General features: G+C 35.0%; 1 protein-coding gene across 2 annotated transcripts in view; it reads right to left on the bottom strand.

Annotated features, from left to right (window-relative positions):
- LOC114150848 (cAMP-specific 3',5'-cyclic phosphodiesterase 4C) overlaps window positions 1-23,349 on the bottom strand; it is a 124,385-nt gene that overhangs the window by 95,958 nt on the left and 5,078 nt on the right. The window contains exons 2-3 of one of the 2 annotated variants that reach the window (XM_028027573.1): window positions 17,205-17,254; window positions 5,996-6,201 (exon numbers count right to left, since the gene is read on the bottom strand). In XM_028027573.1, the coding sequence (XP_027883374.1) occupies window positions 5,996-6,201; window positions 17,205-17,219 (221 nt within the window). In that variant the 5' untranslated portion in view covers window positions 17,220-17,254. Of the gene's footprint in view, window positions 1-1,668; window positions 2,151-5,995; window positions 6,202-17,204; window positions 17,255-23,349 lie in introns of those variants that run through there. The other variant, XM_028027575.1, reaches the window with a different exon arrangement.

The following is a 23,349-nucleotide window of genomic DNA, read 5'->3' as shown; positions in this document are numbered from 1 at the left end:
TTACATGACACATTAAGAAGAAATGTTATTTAATCACCATGTTATGGCCAAGAATGAGGAGGAACACTTGATAACTGCCCAACAGACAGCTGCTGAGGTCTTACACATGGAAGATAAATCACATGTGGAAAGTTCAGTGGAAGAAAAAAATGACGTTGAAAAAATAGTCAAAAAGCAACAGAGATAACCACAGCATTGATATAACCGTTCTTATGCTCTGCCAGAAAACTGAAAAACACCCGAAACATTTAAATCAAAGCTAAAACCCCTTATGTTTAGAGCTGCATTTGATTCATAATAACTGGAGGACTGATCCATACAACTGATGTATATTTATCATTTATCTTGAGTATGGGATTTGATAAAATGTCATATTTATTGCTTGTTTAATAACTGATGACTGCATGATGCTGTTATAGTGCAAAGCACTTTGAACTGCCTTGTTGCTACACAAATACACTTGACTTGACTTGCAAAGCTCCAAGAGTTTGGAGGAGATTTGGAAAACGTGACCTTCATGTGGTAGCTGTACCTAAACACACATTATCCAGGACAATATATGGCACTGATTCAGAAACAACATCAGAACTTTTTTACCAAATCTGAAAAAGAACTAGTTGCTCAAAGGTTCAACGTCCTCTTTTCAGATTAAAATACATTTTAATTTTATTTAATAATCAAGATAGTAGAGAAGCTGAATGTCACAAACATCAACTTCCGAACAGAAAGTGCCGCAGGTGTATCGCCTCCAAGTCACGCCACAGTACCGCAGTAATTCATCCAAAACAGCCTCCATTGACGAGTAAATACAGTACATAAGGTACATGAACATACTTTATCAGTAGAGTAGCAATTCTGTAGTAAAAATACCTTTTTAACTGGTTTTATATAATATTTGATTCTTATGCAAAGCTGAATTTTGGGTTTCAATACCTGTAAGTCTTAGTTGTCAAAAAACTGAAGTAACTCAGTCTTTGTGTAATGAATCGATATGTTTGTCTTAAAACTACAGTAATAATAATATTAATAACAAATTTTTATGCAACATTAAAACTGAGTAATAAACTTTGGTTCCACTGTTAGCACAAAGATCTCAGCATAAAGTACTTCCTGCAAAACATTTGAATAAAATCTTAATTATATTGCAAACCGTAATTAAATTTTACAAAAAATAATTATGATATAAACTTTTCATACTGTTACATCTAACAGGTTCACAACAATAACTAGAGGGATAATAATAATTGTATATCAGTACTAGTATGGTGAGCTTGGTTCATATCCTGTAAGCTGATAAAAGATACTGGTTGAGAGGTTGAGGTTACATAAAATTATTAATTCACTCCTTAATTAAAACAAACATGGCCAGAAGGAGACTGGTGCTATAAACTGTATATTCTGCAGGTGTGCAGAAGTAACATGAGGAAAAGAGTGAAAGAGTGAAATGGTGTCAGATTTGTTTGCAATTTAAAATAAAAATATGCATCGTAAAATAGTTTCACTGAACTGCTATAGATCCTTCTTTATATTAAATACCAAACGTCAGAGGAATAAACTGGGGAACTTATGCTTAGCAGAAAAACAAAACAAAAACCGTGTTTCTGATTTGAGGGTGTGAATATTTGGGGAGACCGTTCAGGGACTTCGAGGGGGGAGAAGAAGTGTTACCGTCTCAGTGAGGATGGCCACGACATGCGGGGCTTCTTTAGTCCGGGTCTCAGTTTCTCCAGGGTCCGGTTGCGGCACAGGTAGCGCTCGGTGTCCGAGTTAAAGCGCTGTTTGATCCGTATGTGCGTCCTGGGCTGCCGCCACAGATGTTTGGGCGGCTTGGCGAGCCCGGCTCCCTCTCTGCTCAGCGTCGCGCACTCCATTTTACCGACAAAACTTCCTCTCGACTTTCCAATAACAACAACAACAAAAAAAAAACTGGTTAACTACTATTAATTAAGCGAGGAAATTAGCGCCGGTAACAAACGTGAAAATAAAACGCGCGCTTCAAATGAGGCAGAGCTGTGCGCGTGGCGTGCTGGTGCGCTGCTGTCCACGAGCCAGAGTGCTGAAAGCACCACGAGCCGCTCAGTCTGTCCGCTTCCTGCTGCTTCTCTCCTCCCTCTGCTTCTCTTCGCATCGGTCCTTCTCCCCCTTTTATTGCTCCCTGCCTCAACCTCAGCCGCTCCTCTCCACCCCGCGCCGCCTGCCAACTTCCTCCCGCCATCTCCATCTGCTTCCCCACCACTCTCTGTCCTGACTGTCAACCTGCCAATCATGGATGTTACACAACAACGTGCTGTCTTTGCTGAATTTATATGAGCAGGTAAACAAACGCTGCCGTCAGCTACCGTTCAATGATCTGAAAGCTCATTTATTTCAGTAATTTCATCCTAAAAGTGAACATAGAGCTCTGTCATACAGCTCTGTAGCTGTATGAATAACCTCCTGGTTATTCCACCAAATATTGATTTCTGAACTCTTCCCGAGTTAAAACATTAGTATTGTTGTTTCTAAATGAATATAAACTTGTTTCCTTTGCATTATTTGAGACCTGAAAGCATCTTTTTCCTTATTTTGACCATTTCTCATTTTCTGCAAATAAATATAAAATTCTTTGCTTGTAATTTCAGAGACATGTGGTCAGTAGTTCATAGAATAAAAGAACAATGTTCAGTTTACTCAAACATATACCTATAAAGAGTAAAATCAGAGAAACTGATCATTTATTTTCAGAGTTGTATATACACATGCACACAGTTGAAGCCAGATATTTACATTCACAGAATGAAAAGACACAAAAAACTTTATTTTCTCACCGTTTGAAGAAAAACAAGAACAAATTTTTACGTTTTAGCTTAGTTAAAATTGCCAAAATTATTTATTTTTTTGTCTATTGTTAGTTTATAAATAACTGAACAGCTTGGCACCAAACTACATTAAATATCTATTGTTGTTGTCATAGCAACCTTCCAGACATCTCAGGTGTTCTGGTTCTGGATCTGCATCCCCAGAACCAAACATGGAGAAGCAGCATTCAGCTTCTATGCACCACTGACCTGGAACAAACTTCAAGAAAACTGCAAAACAGCCGAAACACTGACTAAAAAGCCAGCTGTTTAGAGTTGCTTTTGAAACATTATTAAAGAAACATTACTCAACATTTCAATAATTGTTGACTGTGTGTTCGATAACTTTGTATTTTTGTGTTTTTATGGTGTAAAGTTCTTTGAAATGCCTTCTTGCTGAAATGTGTTATACGAATAAACTTCATATATTGATTTTAAAAATTTGACCCAAGACATTCAGTTTAAAATAAAGATTTTCCTGATACTGACCAAATGTATGTAAACTTTTAAATTCTAGGAAAGCTACAAAAAAAACTAAAAAATGTAATTACAAATCATTTTCATGATTCTACCTAAGCTAACGGAAGAACATTTTTGTTGGCTTTAGCTTGAGACATTGAGAAGAAAAATGTGTTTGTGTGTTTTTATTGGGTGTATGTAAATATCTGGTTTATTATAATGAATTCTTCATGAGTCGTCCACTTGAAAGTATTGAAGCAGCCGTTACCTCAACAAAGTACCACCACACCAACACAAACACAATATACAGTTATAAATATGTAAACATATATATATATATTAATATATATATATATATATATATATATATATATATATATATATATATATATATATGACCTTTTGTCTTATTTACATTGTACTAAAAAGTAACAGAACTTCAACTTTTCCATAGAAAGGAGGCGGACAGAGAAAGAGCAACAGGTAGTCAATACTTTTAACAGGACTTGTTGCAGCCTTATGTCATAAAATGTCATAAATCTGCAGAAATTCATCATCCTGAGGGGAAAACATGAGCTGTGCTAGTCGCTAACAAGCCGATTATCCAACATGACTTTCAGTGTGAAACAGCGATCCTTACTCTGCTGCAGAGAAACTCTCTTCATCATTATTGTCTCAAAAACTGGAGGCACACATAGGTCTCAAAATTGGCAGGTTTTATGTCTAGACAGAAAGGACAGAGGCACACACTGCCTTGCTAAATTTATACACAATAATAACTTTAAAAAAAATTTTGTGATAAACTTATAAATGTACAATGGAGTTGGATGTATAGAATAGAATTACTTTATTCATCCCAGCAGGGAAATTATTTTGCAGTTACAGCAGCATAGAGGCAAGACACACAACAACCACCACTGAGTAGCAATTGTAGACAAAATAAAAATTTAAATAAAATATAACGTGCTGTCAATATAAAAAGCAGCTTAGAGCAGTCCTTGCAAAGATTCAAAAAATGCAGATACAGTATGTATATGTAAATATATGTACAGCAAGTGTGCCACAGTGCAGTGGTGCAAAATTGGACTGATTAGTGTGATTGTATGTGGTGCACCAGCAGAAAGCAGCAGGAAGTGGCTGAGGCATTTCAACTTTCAACATTTTTATAATAAAATTGCTGAATGTATAGAGCAGCTGAAAACCGACGGAGACATAATCCATGGTTACTCTGGAGGAGCTGCAGCAATACACAGCTCAGGAGGGAGGAACGATTTTAGCCATGCTCTCCACAAATCTGGCTATGAAGGAAGAGTGGAGCTGTTTGGAAAAGAATTAGAAAATATATTTATTTAAATTAAACTTTTTAGGTGTGTGGAGGCAAGCAAACACTGCACCATGAACTACAGCTAGGCAAAAATAAATATAAAATCCTATTAAAATGCATGTTAATTTGTGGTTGTAACATGATGAGATGTGGAAAAGTTCAAGAAATATAAATGCCTTTGCAACACAGGAAATTTACAAAGACTCACACCTGTGACTTTCCAGTGATTGTTTCCTTCCTGCTGTTGCAGTAGCTTTAATTATCACCTCTAAATATAAAAATCCCCTTTCTATGAGCAAAGCTGCAACACGTACTGTCACTCAAAAAGATAAAGATGTTAAAAAAACTGTTATATCCTCAGTGGCTGCATGTTATGAACCTGCAGATGGTAAAATCACATAGAGCTAATTAGCTGCAGACATTTGTCCTGTTGAGTTCACCAAAAAGAGATCCAGACTCTGTCATTGTGACAGACAAACTGAACATCCTGATAAACGTGTCACACATTATTCCTCCAATCCAACATACACGCATCAGTTTCTGCAAGGCAGATAGAAACAAAGGTCATAATTCAGAGGTCTGGAGACACTGAAAGGTCAGAGAAACATGCCTTAGAAATCAATCTCAATCCAAGAATTGGAAACTGTAAAACACCGATCAGGTCAGACATCACCGCTCATTTGGACAGAAGCACATGATGGCTAACGATGCCACAGAATAACAAATACTGCTCTTTTCTAGGAAAGCAGCTTCCTTTTAGATACCTATCAAACCTTTCAAACGTTTTTGTCACTTTTTAATCATTTCAGCAGGGGAACAAACAGCAAAAAGAAGTAAGTTGTTAAAAAATAGATTTTGAGGAATGTTTCCTGTAATGAACTGGTTCATCCAGGATGCAAGAAAGCAAGAGAGAACAAAACTTTCCAGTAAAATAATAATAATTAAATAATACGGATTGCAATTTTTTGTCTGGTTACCAATCTTTAGACCTGATCTACCAATTCTGACAAATACCAACTTCTTTTTATTTGAAATGTCATTAAACATAGCAAGAAAGCTGCTGAACTGGTAACAGGGGTGACTATTGCTAACTGCAGAAACGACCTGGTGGGGCGGTTTGTCAGTCAAACCTCTCACTGCAGAGCAGAAGAAGACACTGGTGGATTTTATAGGCCTTTGCTTTACATGTAAGTATCATCCGATCTCCCAAAATGAAAGAAATCTGAGCCAGTTTTTCTGCACCTCTATAAAATAACAGACACCACTGAAAAAGCAATAGAAAGAACAGAAAAAAAAGAAAATGGAATAATTCTCAGCCTCAAAACTGGAGAGAAAAAAAGGAGGAAAGAGAAAAAGACTGAAACGTCTCACTGACCGGAGCTCATCATGGCTGGCCAAGGCTTGGCTGTAAATCTCCTGCAGTCGGTCAAGTGGGATAACATTAATGGCAGACAGACGCCGCGTCTCTCGTGGATGTTGGTCCTGACACGAATGTCTCCGCCACAGAGGAGGCAACAACAACGGGCCGGAGAAACGGCGCCGGACCACCTGCTGGACGGTCGGAAGAGACTCCCGACGATTCTGCAACACAAAGGAGAAAATAGAGTGCGTTAATTTGCAATCGAATGGTTTTGTCATCAAAAGGCTAGGATTTTTATGTTTAATGCAATGGAAACATTTTTAGGTTTTTACTCTCCATAGCTCAGCTCACAGCAACATGTTTTAATGCAGAAGCTGCTACTAAATGAGGAAGACACAAAGTATAAAATATAAGCACAAAATTATTATCTATGACATGTCAAGATGTGTGTGAAGTTCATCCAGGCTGCAAGGCAGCGAGAGAGCGCAAGACTTTCAGCAGATGGAAGGAGAGCTGGATAGATGTAAATGTCTGCAGCTATTTTAAAAATCTCAGTGGGTCAAAAATGTCTAAGAAAACATAAGTAGACTGTTGTTTTAGTAACAAATACAACGAAGATGAAGAGACCACTGCACTGAACCCCACTGAAAACCTCCTGGTTATTCCACCAAATATTTATTTCTGAACTCTTCCTAAGTTAAAACATTAGTATTGTTGTTTCTCAATGAATATAAACTTGTTTTCTTTGCATTATTTGTGGTCTGAAAGCACTGCATCTTTTTGTTATTTTGACCATTTCTTATTTTCTGCAAATCAATACAAAATTTTTGAAATGAATTTCAGAGACATGTTGTCAGTAGTTCATAGAATAAAAGAACAAAGTTTATTTTACTCAGACATATAAAATCATAGAACTGATCATTTTAAGTGATTTTAAGTGCATTTTTTACTTTGTTAAACTTACACAGATTATTTAGGAACTGCAGCAAAATTTAACTGAGTCGAGCTAAAATTATGCAACATATTTCATATTTCTAGTGCATATTAGGACAAAATTATGAGTTATTACGGTTACCAACGCTTAAAAACCATCACCTCTCATCTGCGCATATACACTGCTCAAAAAAAATAAAGGGAACACTCAAATAACACATCCTAGATCTGAATGAAAGAAATATTCTCATTGAATACTTTGTTCTGTACAAAGTTCCATTTGCACAACAGCAGGTGAAATGGATTGTCAATCAGTGTTGCTTCCTAAGTGGACAGTTTGATTTCACAGAAGTTTGATTTACTTGGAGTTATATTGTGTTGTTTAAGTGTTCCCTTTATTTTTTTGAGCAGTATATTTTATGTAAATTCCTTAGATAAGATCCATGTGTGCATAACAAGATGTGAGCTAAAATAATCACTGTCACAGTTATAAATAGTTTAATAAATAAGTCTCTGAATAAACAATGAATTCACATGTGTTGATGGAGGGACATCTGCTCAGTTCGCCCTCAGGGGATGGCAAACACAACACAAACACTTTTCACATCTGACACTAAGTAAGTAGTTTGTTTGTCTTCTTCCCTAAGCATCAAATTAGCCGTGTGTGTGTGTGTTGTGTGTTTGCTCTCTTTTCTCATCCATTAGATGTTCAGTGATGCGGAGCAAATTGATAAGACGACTGGATGACAGACAGCAGCTTTGTCTGGCTCAGAAAACAACTCTAAATGTGCGACTTGGTGTAAGCAATAAAGAAACAAAATGGCTTCTCTTAAATTAATCAGGTCAAATGAGATAAGAGAACTAAGAAAACATGGAAGCTCAAAGAACTTCTGCTTTTTATGATACTTTGGTGAAATCTGTGTTTTAGAGAAGATCTGAGCGTTGATGGATATTGATCTCATCTGTTTTTACCTGACTGGTTCTCTCAAGCATGAAAAACAAAACATGACTGTCAGCTTCTCACTTCACCTGTTACTACATTGAACAACCTCTTCTCAGATAAAATCTCTCCTCTGTTTTTACTTTTTTTTTTACTTTTGTTTCCAAACAGCCCTGCTGCAACCTTTAAATAAGAACAACATAATGTAAAATTCATCTAAACGTCTTTATGCTTCAGAAGAAGTTTGCATTAGACGCTGCCCAACGTTGTCGGAAATGTCGTTTACACCTGATCTGGTAATAATGGAAGTCATTTGTGGAGTTGCACAAGTCACAACGAAAGCAATTGAAAAAATTATTTTAATCTGCTGCTTATTTCTCACCTTTTCACAGATGTCCACTCTCGGTGGGAAGAAGGTGAGATTATTGAATGACCTGTTTTGTAAAGCTACAGAGTAGAACAAAGGGTCTGAAAGCCGACATACGGATGAAACACACACAGCTGCACATTACTAAAGAGTAAAAATACAGAGTAGAGATTTATTCAGGTGGACGTTTGGATACAAGCTGCAAAATCCAGCACAGACATGTTGCAACATGACGTCACGTGCACAAGATCCCGCTACCGTTGGTGAAATGTTTGCGTGATTTTTGGGGGGTTTTTTTGTTTTGTTTTGAATCCCGATACATTAGCGGAGCTGCTGTCAGTGAGTTGCCGTGGCAACCGGTCTGCGTGTATGTGTGCAGCGTAGCCGACACAGAGAGCGAGAAAAGAGAAGAATACAAATAATAACTGGACTGTTCGATCGCAGCAGCAAGTAAAAGAATAATCTTTTTGTCCTACAGCGTTACATGCATTTGTGAAATTTCCAGACATAAACAAAAACATGCAAGGTGTCTAGAATTACAAAAGTTGCTCATAGACTAAGGGAGTCCAAAGTCTGGCCCAGGGGCCATTTGTGGCCCTCAAAGTAGTTTTGTGTGGCCTCTGGTTGAAGTGTGGGAATTATTTAAATGGGCCTCCAGCAAATGGAGCCGATGGAGACTTTTTGTGTTTTTCTTTGATTTTCAGCAACAAATCTTAAATAGAAAAGTGTTCAGATGACAGACCTGCTGTCACAATAACAAATTTTGCTGGATGATAAATTGTTGCAGTAATTATTACAATAAACATTAATATTATTGTTTTGAGACCATTTTTGACTATGAATTATAGTATAATTATGCAAGTTTGCCCTCTAAAAAACCAATAAACTTTAATTCTGCAAAAAAAAAAAAAAACACTCCACACTGGAACTACATGGTATTTTAAATATCCAAAATAAATAAACAAAACAACTAAAATCATAAATAAAATGTATTATAATGTTTCTGCAAACAAGATTTCTCTTCATGAGTCAAAATGTATCAAGATAACATAGAGGCAGAAGAATCTTAAATAAACAATAATCACCAAAATATACAGATTATAATCTCTGAACACACAGAAAATGAACGAGTTGCTGACTCCTGATTTTCCTATTAGTATTAGTATTTCTTAAATACAATTTAGCAGCAGATTGTTTCTTTACAGTAGTTTTTATTCTCAGGTCTGATAAAACTGATCTATTTATCTAAATACATAAGAAAAACACCAGGTGACTATCATGCTTTCAGGTTTCTGAAAAAAATCTGTTTTTTTGTGTGTTTAATGTTTAATGTAGCCGACATTAAGGGGTGCAGACATGATATCAGGTTTCCCCCCACCACCATCATGGAAACTGGGTTTCCTGTTCACATTTAATTTGAGCGTAACCCAGTTAGTCGAGGTAACCCAGTTAGTCGAGGTGTCCGCCTCTGGTTTAGAGTCAGCGTAGTAAAGTATGCTTCTGGTAACTGAATTACTCTCTTTCTCTGACCTCGTTAGTTAGGCAAAGAAAGAGATTTTATTTCATTTTTTATTGATGTAGAGAAAACCCAAAAAACAAAGCTTTTGAACTAAATGCAATTCTCTAGTTTTAATTGACACTAATCTCATCTTCTCGCTAAAGTTGGCACTTTTATTTATAGTTTCATAGTTTATTTATTCAGCACCATCTTTTTGGTTTTGCTTCAACATGCTCCTTTGTCGCTGAGGTGTTGAGGCTTTTCTTGACTCCCTCTCACCCATCAGCAGCAGAGACGAAGCAGCTCGCTGCGTTATCACCTGGTCAGCCTCCCGCCATGACACTCGCAGGAAGTGAGAATGAGATGGAGGCAGCAAAGCGTTTGTGATCAGACGGGAAGGTGGGTTCTCAGCAGGTTCTGCGTTCGCCACGCTTCTCCATTAAGCAAGAGCGCCGCATCAATACCTGTGAGTCAACAACTCACCCCAAGTGCTTTGTCATATGTGCAGCTTAGTGTGGCACGACGCAGCCAGGCTTGGACCTCACATCTCACCTCCATTAAGTCACTGAGAAGTAGCATGTCAACGCCGAGTGCGATCACTCTGACACAACGTCGTCTGGGAACAAAATCTGACATAAAGGGGATTTAAAAACGTAAATACATCCATTTTATTTCTGGTATAATATAGACTTTAACATCTTCTTTAACATCCACAGATAAAAACACTGACACAAATGTACTCTGAGGATAAATAACAACACCCATATTCATTTAAGGGTTTCGAGTATTGAGGGGGTTTTTTATGGAAGAGGATTAGGGCCACCGAAAGAAAAACAAAAAAAGAATTCTGAGTTTAAAGTCAGAATTCTGAGATTAAAGTCATAATTCTGAGATTAAAGTCATAATTCTGAGATTAAAGTCAGAATTCTGAGTTTATAGTCATAATTCTGAGATTAAAGTCAGAATTCTGAGATTAAAGTCAGAATTCTGAGTTTATAGTCATAATTCTGAGATTAAAGTCAGAATTCTGAGTTTATATTCAGAATTCTGAGATTAAAGTCAGGATTCTGAGTTTATAGTCAGAATTCTGAGATTAAAGTCAGAATTCTGAGTTTAAAGTCAGAATTTTGAGATTAAAGTCATAATTCTGAGTTTAAAGTCAGAAAGTCAGAATTCTGAGTTTATAGTCATAATTCTGAGATTAAAGTCAGAATTCTGAGATTAAAGTCATGATTCTGAGATTAAAGTCAGAATTCTGAGTTTAAAGTCAGAATTCTGAGATTAAAGTCAGAATTCTGAGTTTATAGTCATAATTCTGAGATTAAAGTCAGAATTCTGAGATTAAAGTCAGAATTCTGAGATTAAAGTCAGAATTCTGAGTTTATAGTCATAATTCTGAGATTAAAGTCAGAATTCTGAGTTTATATTCAGAATTCTGAGATTAAAGTCAGGATTCTGAGTTTATAGTCAGAATTCTGAGATTAAAGTCAGAATTCTGAGTTTAAAGTCAGAATTCTGAGATTAAAGTCAGAATTCTGAGATTAAAGTCAGAATTCTGACTTTATAGTCATAATTCTGAGATTAAAGTCAGAATTCTGAGATTAAAGTCAGAATTCTGACTTTATAGTCATAATTCTGAGATTAAAGTCAGAATTCTGAGTTTATAGTCAGAATTCTGAGATTAAAGTCAGAATTCTGAGTTTATAGTCAGAATTCTGAGATTAAAGTCAGAATTCTGAGTTTAAAGTCAGAATTTTGAGATTAAAGTCAGAATTCTGAGTTTAAAGTCAGAAAGTCAGAATTCTGAGTTTATAGTCATAATTCTGAGATTAAAGTCAGAATTCTGAGTTTAAAGTCATAATTCTGAGATTAAAGTCAGAATTCTGAGTTTAAAGTCATAATTCTGAGATTAAAGTCAGAATTCTGAGTTTATAGTCATAATTCTGAGATTAAAGTCAGAATTCTGAGATTAAAGTCAGAATTCTGAGTTTATAGTCATAATTCTGAGATTAAAGTCAGAATTCTGAGTTTAAAGTCAGAATTCTGAGATTAAAGTCAGAATTTTGAGATTAAAGTCAGAATTCTGAGTTTATAGTCATAATTCTGAGATTAAAGTCAGAATTCTGAGATTAAAGTCAGAAAGTCAGAATTCTGAGTTTAAAGTCAGAATTCTGAGATTAAAGTCAGAATTCTGAGATTAAAGTCAGAATTCTGAGTTTATAGTCATAATTCTGAGATTAAAGTCAGAATTCTGAGATTAAAGTCAGAAAATCAGATTTCTGAGTTTAAAGTCAGAATTCTGAGATTAAAGTCAGAATTCTGAGTTTATAGTCAGAATTTTGAGATTAAAGTCAGAATTCTGAGTTTAAAGTCAGAATTCTGAGATTAAAGTCAGAAAATCAGATTTCTGAGTTTAAAGTCAGAATTCTGAGATTAAAGTCAGAATTCTGAGTTTAAAGTCAGAATTTTGAGATTAAAGTCAGAATTCTGAGTTTAAAGTCAGAAAGTCAGAATTCTGAGTTTATAGTCATAATTCTGAGATTAAAGTCAGAATTCTGAGTTTAAAGTCATAATTCTGAGATTAAAGTCAGAATTCTGAGTTTAAAGTCAGAATTCTGAGATTAAAGTCAGAATTTTGAGATTAAAGTCAGAATTCTGAGTTTATAGTCATAATTCTGAGATTAAAGTCAGAATTCTGAGATTAAAGTCAGAATTCTGAGTTTATAGTCATAATTCTGAGATTAAAGTCAGAATTCTGAGTTTAAAGTCAGAATTCTGAGATTAAAGTCAGAATTTTGAGATTAAAGTCAGAATTCTGAGTTTATAGTCATAATTCTGAGATTAAAGTCAGAATTCTGAGATTAAAGTCAGAAAGTCAGAATTCTGAGTTTAAAGTCAGAATTCTGAGATTAAAGTCAGAAAATCAGATTTCTGAGTTTAAAGTCAGAATTCTGAGATTAAAGTCAGAATTCTGAGATTAAAGTCAGAATTCTGAGTTTAAAGTCAGAATTCTGAGATTAAAGTCAGAATTTTGAGATTAAAGTCAGAATTCTGAGTTTATAGTCATAATTCTGAGATTAAAGTCAGAATTCTGAGATTAAAGTCAGAAAGTCAGAATTCTGAGTTTAAAGTCAGAATTCTGAGATTAAAGTCAGAAAATCAGATTTCTGAGTTTAAAGTCAGAATTCTGAGATTAAAGTCAGAATTCTGAGATTAAAGTCAGAATTCTGAGTTTATAGTCATAATTCTGAGATTAAAGTCAGAATTCTGAGATTAAAGTCAGAAAGTCAGAATTCTGAGATTAAAGTCAGAATTCTGAGATTAAAGTCAGAATTCTGAGATTAAAGTCAGAATTCTGAGTTTAAAGTCAGAATTCTGAGATTAAAGTCAGAATTTTGAGATTAAAGTCAGAATTCTGAGTTTATAGTCATAATTCTGAGATTAAAGTCAGAATTCTGAGATTAAAGTCAGAAAGTCAGAATTCTGAGTTTAAAGTCAGAATTCTGAGATTAAAGTCAGAAAATCAGATTTCTGAGTTTAAAGTCAGAATTCTGAGATTAAAGTCAGAATTCTGAGATTAAAGTCAGAATTCTGAGTTTATAGTCATAATTCTGAGATTAAAGTCAGAATTCTGAGATTAAAGTCAGAAAGTCAGAATTCTGAGATTAAAGTCAGAATTCTGAGATTAAAGTCAGAATTCTGAGAAAGTCAGAATTCTCAGAATTCTAATATTTCTCCGTCGTGTTTGCTGCTAGCATGTGCTTGTTCTAAATGAAAATTAGCACTTTCTTCTTTGATTTTCAATTTTGACTTCCAACGATTCACTTCCTGCTAAAGAGCCCCCTGGCGGTTGATGAAAAAACTACAGAAAAGCCGCACCGGGCTACAAGCCCCATGGTTCACAGTGTGGGAAAAAAAGTAACGGCTTGTAGTCCGAAAAATACGTAATTTCAGTGGTCTTTACACAAAATATTGAAATTCAGGAATAAAAAAATGATATCAGGGTTTATCAGGTTGAGAGTTTGGGTGAAGACAAAAACATCACTATAATAATTATTACCAATAACTCTATAGATGCCTTTATATCACCGTCACTACAAACCAAAAACAGAGTCTTGGTGGCTCACTTCCATTAATTGCAAAGCTAATTTTCCATTTAACACTTAAGTGCTTTTCTGAATTGTGAATAATTTTTTCCAGTTCTAAAGTGCTAATTTAATTGGCTGTTTTGTCAACTTTAAGTTTAATAAAGTTCAACTTCTGTGTTGAAGTTTTGTTTTTTGTTTTATATTCATGCTCTTATTTTGAAGGAGGTGAAGACTGTTCTATTTCCTCTCCTTGTGTTTTCTCTCTTTTTTTCCCCAAATATATTTATTTCAAACAAGAAACATACAGAAATAAAATAAAATACAGACAGTAGAGAACAAGAACAAAAACACAATATCTAAAAACGCATAAATTATAATGTCAAAATTTAATTGTAGTCTCTCAAGAGCAGATATAATATGAATTTAACTTTGTCACACTTTTAAAATTACTCTTGGTAATTTATTTTCTATTTAAGTATTTATTTTCCTCCACAAGTTTATAATCTTGTATTTTTTTTTTCTTTTGATGTTGTCTCTCCAACTTCTTCTCTTTTCTTATTGCATTTTTGAAAAGAATGTGGCAATTACTCTTAACTGCAGCTAATCAAAGGCTGTGGAGTCACAAAAGAAATCCTCATAATTTGGCTCCACACATCATCCATCAGCCTTGTTTTTCATGACAAACAAACAAGAATCATTCATAATTCAGTCTATTGTGTTCAGAATAAAGGAGGATGTTTCACCTCATTAACGAGGCTGGATGGCTTAATAAACCAAATCTGCATATTGTCAATACATGCTGAGCAAAAGATAAAGTGTAAATAAATTGGAGTGATGTTCTGCTATTTAACCAGGAAGCAGCTGTTGGTGTTGAAAGTGCACTATGATCAAACCAAAAACACAAATTAACCAACATATTTCATAAAATAGTCAAAAAATATGAAATAAAAAAACTGAATGTATAATATCTCAACCTTTATCATTATTACTCACGTTTTAAAGTCATTCAAGCTTAAAATAAACATTACTGCTTGTACCTTTATTAAATTTCTCAAAGTGTTGATGTCAGGATATAATAATGACATAAAATATGCTAAATGCAGCCGGGCAGACAGGTTGTTTCCGAGACGATTGGGCCATGCAGTATAATCTTATTTCCAGGAAATTTCCACTCAGCCGCCATCTGCTCTGCAGGACATTTACACTCCTCTATGGTCTCACACACCAAACATACGCTCACACGTCGAAGAAACTCGGCACACAAACAGCAAAAGAGCTCAGCGTGTGAAAAGTGTGAGACGGCAGAGAACATTAACCCTTCATAAACTCATCTCAGCAAGAGAAGCAGAGAAGAAAACGAACACCGATCCGTTATGATGCTGAGAAGAGCAGAGAGGTTTAAGGCTCCCTGCTGGGTCTACATGTGTGTGTCGCAGCAGATCGCCAGAGGAAATCTGCTCTTCTAAAACAACAAAAACAAAAAACATTTAACTGTATGTTTGATGTTGCCCAGAAGTGCAGAATGTAATTAATATTACTCCAATTGTGTCACTTAAAACCGCCTCTGTGTGGGTTTCTCTTTATTAACTCAATTAACTCTGCAGGCTGAAAAAGAGCTTGTTCTAAAAATAAGGTGTTTATTTTCAGTTCATCCGGGGGAATACTAAAAGACAAAATGACTGAATGTCTCTGAAACGTTGGGACAGCAAACAACAAAGAAAATGAAGAAGTTAAAAAGAAAAACATGACATATTTTCTTTAAAAAGCCTTACAAGAGTTTCACTGTTGCTTTTCTATGTTCCTACAACAGGAAGCTGTGCTGAAATTCAATTTGGGGGCAGATGAAAATAATTAATCACAGTGAAAAGGCCATTTGATGAAAGAACTGAGGTTAAAAATGAGAATAATTGGAGGCCGGCGACGTTTTCTTTTTGTGTCAAACTTCCATATTTTTTAGAGTTCTCACACATTATTCAGCCAAAAAGTCTAAATAGAGAAACCTTCACCTTGAATTTATAGCAGATGATTTGATAGTGGTCAGGCTCCAAAAAAACCAGAGAATGGGTGCCATATTTAGACAAAATTATATGTAACAAAGTCTAGAACCGGAATATATTCTCAATATTCTCTTGTTTTTAGGCTTCACATTAGAAACATTAAAACCAGAGTTTGCAGCACAGGAACCCTAAATGTTGCAGATTGTCATCATTAGAGGTGGGAGGAAAAACTCGTCCGTTTCACACTGGAACAGATCGAGCTCACAGACTCTTAGCTTACATTCACACAGTAGGTAAATGCGACACATATTCAACTTTTTAACGGCAGTCCGAACGACCCAATTCAAATCTTATCCCCCCCAAAAAAGAAACAAATTTCATATATGGTACTAAGTCAAATAAATATCCAATTGTTTTCAAAACGTCTGCAATCGTGTCGCATTTTATTCGACTTTTACATCATTGATGTGAAACATGCGTCATAATTCTGCACCAGAAGAAGCGAGACGCAGTAAATCTGGACGTAAATAAGTGCGGAAGCACATAGCACCAACACATGACTTTAATTTTTCTTCCTTCCTCTTGTTAGTTTCCTTTGCTAAAACACTTTAAAATTGATCAATAAATGGCTCTAACCATTATTACTTCAGTAAACATTGCGCTGCTGCGTGACGTCTACGGTCTTCTGCGCATCCGGTACGCTTTGTGGTCAGAACCTGCTCACACAGACGTCTGATTGCAGTCGGATGTAAATAACAGTATCAACAACCACACAGCAGAAAACTGTGGAGTTTCTACAAAATTAAGAAGTAGTGAACTTCTAAGAAGCTAATTTTAGCACTAATGACAGCCACTCTTCTATAATAGACATTTGTATAAAGGATTAAAAATAAAAATAAGGAGTTGTAACAAAAAAAAGAAGAGGAAATGGATTAAAACATGGACTATAATATAAACTATCTTATCTCCACTACAAATAACTTTGACTGTGGTTCTTTTTTTGGTTTAAAGATGAAATTTTGTTTGCTTCACATTAAAAAATAACTCATTAAAAAGACTCTAAAGTTGAGCTAATACATTTTCAAATGAAGGTTTTTCTTCCCCCTAACAAATTCACAATCACATATTCTCTCTGAATACATTAACACACTGAGCTAGATAGAGGTATTATTAACATTCATCATAAAAGGCTTTTCACTCAGTGGAGCAAAGCTCATTTGATCAGCGCCTCTGTGAGCCTGTTTTTGTTTGAACAAGGAGCTGAAGTAAGAAGAAAACCTTTTATAACCTTTATTCAAGTTAACATCGTCATTTGACAGGCAGACAGATAACAGCTGCAGAGATGCAGAGAGTTAGGAGAGCATAAGAGAAGAAGAAGAAGAAGACATTAATCTTACTTACCTGAAATCTAGACATTGATGCTGGTTAGATGTCCAACAGTGAGACAGGAGCTGAAACGAAAACAGAACAAAGTGTTAAAGTGATGGACAACATGTCTTTAAAGGTTTAAGTCTTCTGATTCTTAAGAAAGAGAAATAAAAATAAAACACAAAAACTTCCTGCTTTGTAGGTTTGTCACAATAAACAATAAATCAATTAATTGCATGATAAATTAAGAGAAGCTCAATCATTTCCATTTGCTTGATTTATCGTTTTTCTCTTTTCTCTCTCTTCAGTTTGGTCTTTTGGTCCCAACTATCACTTTTTTTGAAAGATTATTTTATTTACAGAGACTTATAATTAATTTTATTTGTTGTTTCTGTTTTCTTTATTTACTTTGGATATTTAACATATCTCTCACTTAGAGTGTTTAAGAATTTAAAGTTTATCGACCTTTGAGAATGTGATCTTGTGTTTTTATGCCATTAGTACTATTATATTGCTTTAAAATGTTCTCAAAACAACAATATTATAAGTTCTGGGACAATTTAGCAAAATGTGTTATTTGTTTCAGGCATTAAAGACAAATGCATCATTAGAGATTTAAAACATGAAATATATAATAAATAAATAAACGAATGGAGAACGAGGCGGGTCATTTATAAACTCTTCATCTGACTCAACGACTGGACCAGAAAGAGAAGACACAGGAGCTAAAAGCCTTTTTCTCTCCAACCAGAAAGTGAAATAAATTTATTTAAACACTTTTTATTCTCATACTTTTAACAACAAAATCAGATCCACTGAGTCCTGAATCTACACAGCCAAATAAAATCAGCAGAAGAGACAAAAGATTCACGTTTAAATTACCTCACAAAGCTTTTCAGAGTTGATTGGTAACAAGAGGTAAATTAACTGCAGGTCAACCTGTCCTTCATTAACACTTAATCAGAGCTACAATTACAACTCCAGCAGAGACTTGACCTTTAGTGCTTTTATTTGACATTTAATTTACAGGGTTTGTCTGCTTTTCTGTGGTATTGTCACAAAGTATACTCTACCCACAGTAAAACTTTAAATAAACTCACCCTCTATCTATTATTTAGTTGAGGGAAATGCCACTTTAAAAAATAACTGCTTCCTTGAAAAATCACAATATATCAATAACTATGAAATTAATGTAAAATAGTCTACTATATTATTGTAACAGAAGCATTTTCCCATCTTTAACAACGTCCAATCTGTAAACTTGTACATAAAACAACATTATCTGTTTTTCCAAACATGTCATGTCAAATTATTTATTTACACTTCATCATATATATAAGGCAGAAATACTACAAGAAAATTATGCTCCTGCACTTAAAGAATCATTTATTTTCCAGTGGTGTGAGTAAGCATGAAGGACACTGAGGACAAAATCAGCAAACTAGTAGATTTAATTTTCTTCCAAAAATACACGAGGCTGCCTAGATGGATTTCTCACATTTCTTAGGTCAACAATATTCTTCAACTGGTGCAACGACATCTCCATTGTTACAGGTTTGTGGATTTTGTCTGAACCAGCACTTCCACTAGAGGGCAGAAAATCATAAAGTCATTAATCATAACTGTAGAGTACTGATGTAATTATTTTAAAGAAGAAAAGAAGGTGAATACAGACAATTAGTTCAAGCTTCACTCCAAGAGTTTGTGTCTCAACTGTTTCTCTCATAATCTCAGTTCTTTGCAGGATATTCAGTTCAGTCAAAGTGAAGATATTTATAGATTAAAGATTTTTATTCTTCCTTATCGGTCATATGTTAGAATATATCACTGTGCTGGAGATGCAAACAACTGGAGCGTCATTTGAACTGCAGAACAAGTTATACAACTAAATAAAAGTGGAACAGGAACTACCAAGGCCTGGTAGCCCAGATGTTTGCTTTTTGGAGAGCTATAATTTATTATCATCAAATAATCCTGTATTATATTCTGTTTGTAGTGCAGGTCTGTCCAGAAGCAATGAAACAACAAGTCACAATATCCTGTTATTAGTTTAAATTAGTTTCACTCTACGATGAGAGAAACTGAAGAGCAGAGTAGAAAATAGATATTTTTATTTTTCATTGTTGATACTTGAACCTCAACCTTCTGCCAAGAGCAAATAAACAAAGCAATCATTTCCAAAAAGGTTTTTAGGTCTACACAATATTTTTGATCTCTTTATAGAGTCGGAGCATCACGGGACTAAAAACATAGCAGCGACACATATTTGTTCAAACACGAATAAATGGAAAATATTTTATATTAAACCTGAATCAGGACTTTTATTAAAATATCCAGAACCTTTGGAGGTAAAACCACAAGTTTATACTTTAATAAAACAAATTAGTCTCAAAAACGATAAAGAGTAAGCAGAAGAAAAACTGCACTGAATTTCTTAGGAAAGAAAACCTCAACTTCTCAAATTCTTTGAATCAAATAGCATGTTTTCTTCATCAGGGTTTCATTATTAGCCATCCAGTTCTGTCTGTTTGCTACGAGCTCCGGTGGCTCAGACGGGCAGGATGTGGAGAACTGAGCTGCAAATTTACACATAGATCAATCTGATCTGCGTCAGCTGGATTCAAAGAACTTTGTGAAATACGGAAGCTCATAAAGGCAAATTTTATCTGCCTCTCAGCCTGATTGTAGGCTTTGAAAATAAGTTCTTCACATCCTTTTTTTAAGCATGGGGTTTCCTTCCTTTGTGGTACTGTATGGTACGATAATCGCAACATGCTGAATAGTCTGTATAAATAACAAAGCAATTGACAACTTTACACAGAAACTAGAATTTATGTATCATTCTTTGTTGAAATCAGAGGCACAGAAAAAATTTAGTTATTTAGTTATTTGTTTGTCCAAGTAGAAATGGACAATAAATCAATAACAATATTTATCACAATAGAGATTAGACCAATATCTATAGATAACACATCTGATAAAATTTTCAATAACTTTACTGAACTCCAATCCAGAACCGCACAGCATTCTGGGAGATGTAGGCAGAGGAAAGACTTTAACCACTCAAATCCTCACAGATAGCTAAGCTAGGTTTGTGGCATCAACTAACTCACTGAATCTTTGGTTACCTAGCAACAACCTGTAGAGTTTAAGGTTTTGCCACTCTGCCTCATAACTGCTTAAAAATAAAAAATACTGGCCTGGAGTTAAAACTGTGGATAAAACAGGAAAAGTTGTGTGACTAGTTAGGTAGTATTTCAAATATTTAAAACAAAAACATGTCAGTAACTATTGATATTGACTGATATGAAACACTTATATCATGATATGTTTATCTATGACTGAAAACATTATGCCTAACACCTGACTGGCCCAATTTTAATAAAGGTACTAAGCACTAATAGCGCACACATACAACAACACTCAGTTGTAACTATAAAGTGTTAAAAGGGTCAAACCTAGTTTTCTCTGTTTCCTGTACATTCAGGCAGAAGCTTCAGCGAATAACAGGAAGTTGAATGTACTACAGCAAAGTTGGTCTGATGTCACAGTACAGTAAAAATCACATTTCTACCAGAGCTAACTGAATTATTTATGCTACTAAATAATGCACTGAACTGAATTTAGTAATATAGGAAGCAAATAAGAGCTTGAACTGTGAACATCAAAATCCCTTTGTCTTTGTTTTGAAACTGTTAAACTGCAGAGCATTGTAATATTGTAATATTCTTCCTATTTTTTATTCCTGGAAATAGGAAGAAAAACAGTTTAACGTGCTGAAGGCGGAGTGTCGGAAAAAGTAGGAGTTTCTTAAAGAGCTAGACGTCCAAATTCAAGATGTTGAATTGCTATGTCAAATTTCTTTTAAGTTATGTTTGACATATAAAGCATTTTTATAACAATCTTCAGTTGTTATAAAAACCTTCAACTGTTTGTAGCACAACAGTTACTTGGTTGTGCTATAAAATGCCATTATGTGACTAAAAAATACATATTATCTCCCCTTTAATGAAGTGATTATTCAGCATCTTTGATTAGATTTTACTCAGTCAAAACGTTTTTTGTTTAGCAGTTATAAACATTCATTTCTTTGGCCATCACTAACTATAGAATGGGAAAAGAATGGAGAACTAATTTAACTTTGTAAAACTGCAGAGCAAATGGCGTTTCACTGAAATGATAGATCTATGCAGTTCTACTGTTTTGAAACAGGAAGTTCATTTTTAAGCTGCAGCTACAGCTCACATCGTAAATCATTACTTGTGATTTAACGCTTTGAAGCTTGATGTAACGCTTTATGTCCAAAGAAGAAAAGAGGCATTTCAGTGGCCCAAAAACCTCCTGGCGTCGTGAAATGCTCCTCTGCAGTCTGCAGGAGCTTTTTCATCTGAGCTCTTAGCTCTAAGCTTAAAAATGCTTTTTGGCAGTGGCAGCCACAGCAGTGAGAGTGCACTCTGACATTCTGCCGTGATCGTTTCCAAGGATATCGCTTCTCAAAAATAATGACAGCCTGACTTTTCTCAGATGAGAGCTGACATTTGCTGTTTCTCCAAGGAAGACATACTTCCATGAAAAGCCACAAATGTCTCTAACAATTTAATTAACGAAAACGTCTCCATCCCTCAGGTAACACGACTGACTATAATGATCTCTGTTATTTAATATCAGGAGGGCTCCTACTAAGTCTGTGGGTTCTGTAGCAGAGTCAACCAAAACTTCAGACACTAATAATCTCTAATTAAGGTAGATACAGCAGGCAGGTAAACTATTCAGTTCAGTTCAATTATAAAGAACAGATTAAAAAATAAACTTTACAGGAAAACCAAAAGGCTGGTGTTGTGATCTTGGTTCTCCAAGCTCTTGGTTAAAGTTTCAAAACAACGATCACATTGAATTTTATAGCAATGTGAAAGCAACCGCAATGGCTAACCCATATTATGCATATCCATTCGCCTCAACATCCAGCAACCACCAACCAACAAGGAAATCCTTTAAAACTGCAGATAAAATAAATAAACTGGACCTTTTCGGGTCTTCCAGTAAGCCTGTGTTAGTAGACTCCCATATCCATTTCTGCTCAATCAGTCTGCCATATAATGAGTTTAAAAGACAGACTGGAAGAGCGTGTTCCTACAGAGCACTTAACCTTTTCAAGGTTTCGTCACATTACAGCCATCAGCTGTATTTTACTGGGATTTTATGGGACAAACCAACACAAGAACACAATGTTGTGCATAAATGTGAATAGGAAGGAAAATGATACGTTGCTTTTAAAGTTTCAGGCGAGAGACACATCAATTTGTGTCTCTAGGTTTTAGTCTCCAATTTTTTTTTGTGAAACATTTTGAAACCCATGTAACCTTTTTTTTCTGCTTCACAATAGCGAACAGTTTTGCCTAATGGTTCAATTCAATACATTGAAGTTTGTGGTTGTAAATGTAAAAATGGCTGTGAATACTTTGAGTTTGTTCTTCCCAAACCGAGGATCTTCACGCTGAAAGCTAGCAGAGCTGTCAACCACACCGCCATTCAGCCCACAGTGCGAAACATGTTTCTATTCAGTTTCATGCAAAACAATACTGCAATATTTCAAATTGCTAATGTTTATGTCATGTTAAATGTCTAAAAAACCTGTCGCGAAAAGGAATTAATCAATTAATCACAAGATGAATTAAAATGAACATCATTTCTATTCTGAGGATTTCACAATCCATTTTGTTCATGGTTTCGGTTGTAAGTAGTTTTTATTTCTGTTTGATTTATTGTTTCTGGTTGTTGTGTTTTTATTTTGGACATATAAAGTGTCTTCCAGTTCCAGTGTTATTTGTTCTTTACAAGATTAAAGTCTACTCAACTTTAATTTTGTCAATATATTACTTGAACTTTGCCTCAAAACAACAATATTATCGTTTATCGCATAATTAATGGGACAATTTTTTGTCCAGTAAAATTAGTCAGGCCTTTGTATATCTCTATCAAATAAATAGATACAGTGTGGCGTCTTCCTCACTGATTCAGTGATAACGATGAGCTGTTTCGGTGCAAAGCAGATCTGGTGATGCGTTTTTATCGCATGCAGTGGGGAACAGATTCAGCTCAGTTCAGCTTTTAGACTCATTTCTGTTTTTACTAAAACTGTTTCAGTGAACGCTGGTGTCTTTTCTGATAACAGAGCAGA

Source organism: Xiphophorus couchianus, chromosome 9 (assembly GCF_001444195.1).
Source record: "Xiphophorus couchianus chromosome 9, X_couchianus-1.0, whole genome shotgun sequence".
Lineage (NCBI taxonomy): Eukaryota > Metazoa > Chordata > Actinopteri > Cyprinodontiformes > Poeciliidae > Xiphophorus > Xiphophorus couchianus.
The sequence above is the reverse complement of the archived record's forward strand: the minus strand, read 5'-3'. Positions and strand labels throughout refer to the sequence as shown.